This window comes from Cebus imitator, unplaced genomic scaffold, assembly GCF_001604975.1.
Source record: "Cebus imitator isolate Cc_AM_T3 unplaced genomic scaffold, Cebus_imitator-1.0 Scaffold496, whole genome shotgun sequence".
In the NCBI taxonomy this organism is placed as follows: Eukaryota; Metazoa; Chordata; class Mammalia; order Primates; family Cebidae; genus Cebus; species Cebus imitator.
In genome coordinates this window covers 109,399-113,897 of record NW_016107811.1, presented here as the reverse complement: position 1 = coordinate 113,897, position 4,499 = coordinate 109,399, and the positions used below count along the sequence as shown (strand labels likewise).

Here is a 4,499-nt window from a genome sequence, read left to right as displayed (position 1 = left end):
CATTAAACAAACAATGAAGAATATTGATCGGGCACAGTGGCTCACACCTGTAATCCCAGCACCTTGGGAGTTCGAAGCAGGTGGATCACTTTGAGCTCAGGAGTTCAAGACTAGTCTTGGGCAATGCAGCAAGACCCTGTCTCTATTCTAAAAAATTAAAACATTAAAATTTTATTTTTTAAAAAAGTGAAGAATAGTAATCAGGTAACTTATTATTAAAATGTCATTGTATTTTCAGAAGTCTCGATATTTAAATGCTACTAAGTAAAATTATGGCATATAAAATTATATAAATTTGCCAAAAGTTACAGTTGTAGACGTATTCATGTAAAGCATCTAGAAAATTGATAATCTCAAATTATATGAGAAAGAAATGAAAGAGGGGTAAACTTCCAAGTAAATTAATTAAATAATAATGCAGTATCCTCAGGATTTTAAGATAGAGGGAAGGTTCTCTCCCACCTACCAGAGAGTCCCAGAGAATAGGGAAGACACCTGCCTTTTGCATCCTGGAAAGTATGTTACAAAACTAAAGCTCCTGTGTCTTCCATACCTAAGAAGTAGCTCCTTTTATGTTATATCTGCATGCAAACTTTATTCTAGAGTGTTTCTTAAAAAGGTAAGTGTACTCCAAACTTTCTCTCCTCTTTTTTAATGAGAATCCATGCACATAATGTTACTATTTTTGATTAAACAGATCTTACTCTTCAAGGGTTTGGGCAGAAAAATAAGCAAATTACTGCTATAGAGACTCAGGTACAATGAAACATTGGTTCCTATGGTCTGTTTGGATCACATGGAAAAGTCCAAATCTGATTGTAAAAACTACAGAATTCCAGATTACTTGAAAAAATGTTATTTTATTTGTACAGTTAAAAAGCTGTATATAGAAACTTATAATACAGTTCTGTAAAATTGAAAGACTGTCAGGGAAAAGGGAGGGTGTTACTTTTTTTGATTGTTCATTAAGGAAGTTAGAGAAATAAAAAAACACAGTAAAAAGTTTAAAACATTAAAGAACATTTTTCAGGTATGAATTTTATAAATACAAAAAAAATTCACAAATTACTTTCAATACTAAATAAATATCTAGTTAATAAACTCAGACTTAATACCTCCAGCTAGCACTGGTACAGCACTTCAAGGATATAAGATTGGATTCATTCATGTGTAGTGTTGAAAGAATGTCTTCATTAAACAAGACATAAACACATTTTTCTAAACTGTCCTATAGTAGAAGAATCATCCATGTAGATAACTCTCCCTTAATACCACAACTTTAAAAAAAATCATCAATAACAAAAAAAATCATAGGTGAAAAAATATTTTCCAAGACCTCTGGACACATGAATGATCTCAAAAATGTACAAAAACCTCTGTAAACCAGTACTGTATCCAATATATCTATTAAACTTATTAGATACTGAACAAAACTGTAGCAAAGGACATCATCTTTCCTACATTCTCCTGAGTGCTTAATATTAAAATTGAGAATATAGTGCAGGCCACACTTTCATGTGGTCAATCAGTTGTTATTGCTTTATAACATATATGTCTGCTTTAGAGAATGATTTAATGTTCCATTTTCATGAACAATTTGTTTTTCCTCATATACATCCTTTCAAAGGACAAAGTTAGATTCGTGACTTTTTCGTAGCCGGTGGTGTGCTAACTTGGTCCACATTACTGGGTGTGACATGGAGTCCAAGCTTTTGAGCTTGAATATGAAAAAATGCTTGAAGCCTAGTTCCAGCTTTTGCTTCACTTGTGTTACGAGGGTTGTATTCAAAGCAGTTCGAAAACATTAACTCAATATCATCAATAAACTCAGCTAGAAAGGGAAAAAGAGCAAACAAGATTAGAATGAAAGTATATAAATTATAATAAAATTCTTGTATCCTATCTGGAAATCTCATTAAGAAAAATGGATCCAGGGAATAGTAGCAGTTGAGGTTCCAAAAAAGAAAAAGAAAAACGGAAGCCCACATTTTCTTTAGAAAGAGAAGACTCTGCCTAGGCATGGTGGCTCACATCTGTAATCCCAGCACTTGGGAGGCTGAGGCAAGAAGATCACTTGAGCTCAGGAGTTTGGGACCATCCTGGGCAACACAGTGAAACCCCATGTCTACAAAAAATACAAAAATTAACCAGGCACGGTGGTTCATGCCTGTAATTCCAGGACTTTGGGAGGCCAAGGTGGGAGGATCATTTGAGGTCAGGAGTTCAAGACCTGCCTTGGCAACATGGTGAAACCGTGTCTTCACAAAAAAATATAAAAAATTAGCCAGGCATGCCAGGTGCAGTGCCTCATGCCTATAATCCCAGCACTTTGGGAGGCTGAGGCAGGCAGATCACCTGAGGTCAGGAGTTTGACACCAGCCTGGCCAACATGGTGAAACCCCGTCTCTACTAAAAATACAAAAAAAGCCCAGCGTGGTGACAGGCGTCTGTTGTCCCAGCTATTGGGGAAGCTGAGGCAGAAGAATCACTTGAACCTGGGAGGCGGAGGTTGCAGTGAGCTGAGATCATGCCACTGCGCTTCAGCCTGGCAACAGAGTAGACTCCGTCTCACAAAACAAAAAACGGCACAGTGTCCTCCACCGTGGTGGTCCTAGCTACTTGGGAGGCTGAGGTGGGAGTACAGCTTGAGCCTGTGAGGTCAAGCCTGCAGTGAACCGAAATTTCGCCACTGCACTTCCAGCCTGGGCAACAGAATGAGACCCTGTCTCAAAAAAAAAAAAGAAAAGAAAAAGAAAAAAGATTCTGAAAAAAGGTAGCAGAACTGAGGCTTAAAACTGTTTAATTGTAAATACTTTAAAACTGTTTTATTGAAACTATGCAATTCTGTGATCATATACATTATGTAATTATAAATAACTTCTTTGAGTAAGATCAGATCTATAAAATATCTTTAACTTACATCTTGATCCTAATCCATCGTTCATCTCCACAAACACTATTAAGTACTTGTGGAACCTCATGGCATGCCATCTACACAACTGCATTAACACATGCTTTCAAAAAGAGAAAAACAGCCTCTACCTTTTTAAACAAAAATAAATATCAAAGGTGATATAACAGAATGTCTTAGAAAAATAAGTATCAAAGAGAAACATAAATTACTTACATGCTAATTTATATTCACATTTATTCACTTTTTCACGAATTATATTTAAGGCAATGGGCTTTTTGATGATATCATAGTAGTCTGGGACCTGTAAAATAATTCAAGTATCTCTCTCCACACAGAAAACTTAATTGGAAAGAACTGTTCAAGTAACTAAAAGTTTTGGATTTAAAAAGCAACTCAATATTAACCTCTGAATACTAGTGGTCTGCTAAAATCATGCAATATGTTTTCAGTAAATATCATATAGAAGCCTAAGTGATACATTAAAAATGTTAATTTATTGTGAAAAGAAAAAAAAGTATGGTCTTGCTCATGGCTCTCTCCTCTATGTACCTATATATACACACACACCCCATTGTCACTTGTGACCAAAAGAAAAAAAAATTCCTTCAATCAGCATTATTGCATTTGTAATAAGGAATAAAATGTATATAACAAAGTGTAACTTAGGACAAAAATTACCCAGGCAAAATAAGTCAAACTGAGATTTAATTCTTTTCAACGCTATTCAATATTAATTAACCCTTCTCATTCTTGCTCTAGAAATCTCCAAGTAGAATTCTGATGATGTCACTTTGTCATTCAGAAACCTTTCCCTCACACTGGTGAGTGAGACCCTTTATCATACAGTTGTGTCTGAGACTTTCTAACTTAACCTCATTCAAACCATTCACCATTCACCATAGTCTAATTTCTGGGTGTCTACTTTATATTATATTCCTTTTTCCCTGAAACATCCTTACTCCATTTCTCACTGGTGAAATTCTTTCTTCAATGACCAGTTCCAAACAGTTGGAACTCCTTAAAAAACATCCTAATTATTATTTTTGTCTCTCTGAAATGCTCAAATCAATCTCTGTCTTCTCTACTTCTGTAACGCCATGTTAACTTCTATTACAGTGCCATAACACTGTTCTACCTTTGCTATATAACACATCACATTCTGCCATACATATATAACCTAACTACAACACCATTTCATATCTTTCAGTTAGGTTAGGGCATCACTGTTACCTAAGAATATCTTTTTTTTTTCCCTTTGGAGACAGGGTCTTGCTCTGTCATCCAGGCTGGAGTGCAGTGGTGTTACTCAGCTCATTGCAGCCTCCCTCCACCTCCCAAGCTCAAGTGATCCTCCTTCCTCAGAGTCCCGAATAGCTGAGACTAAAGGCATGCAACCACCACACTTGGCTCATTTTTTTTGTTTTTGTATTTTTTGTAGAGTCAAGGTTTTACCATGTTGCTTAGGCTTGTCTCAAACTCCTGGGCTCAAGCAATCCATCTGCCTCAGCCTCCCAAAACTGTTGGGATTACAGGTATGACACACTGCAACCAGCCAGAATACCTCTTTTTTTTTTTTTTTTTTTTT

At 36.0% G+C, this 4,499-nt stretch overlaps 1 protein-coding gene across 1 annotated transcript in view; it reads right to left on the bottom strand.

Moving 5' to 3' along the window:
• Window positions 1–840: 840 nt before the first annotated feature.
• The window catches only part of BAZ1A (bromodomain adjacent to zinc finger domain 1A), a 109,567-nt gene continuing 105,908 nt past the window's right edge, over window positions 841–4,499 (bottom strand). The window contains exons 23-24 of the mRNA XM_037733153.1: window positions 3,128–3,223; window positions 841–1,831 (exon numbers count right to left, since the gene is read on the bottom strand). Of these exons, the coding sequence (XP_037589081.1) occupies window positions 1,635–1,831; window positions 3,128–3,223 (293 nt within the window). The 3' untranslated portion in view covers window positions 841–1,634. The remainder of the gene's footprint in view (window positions 1,832–3,127; window positions 3,224–4,499) is intronic.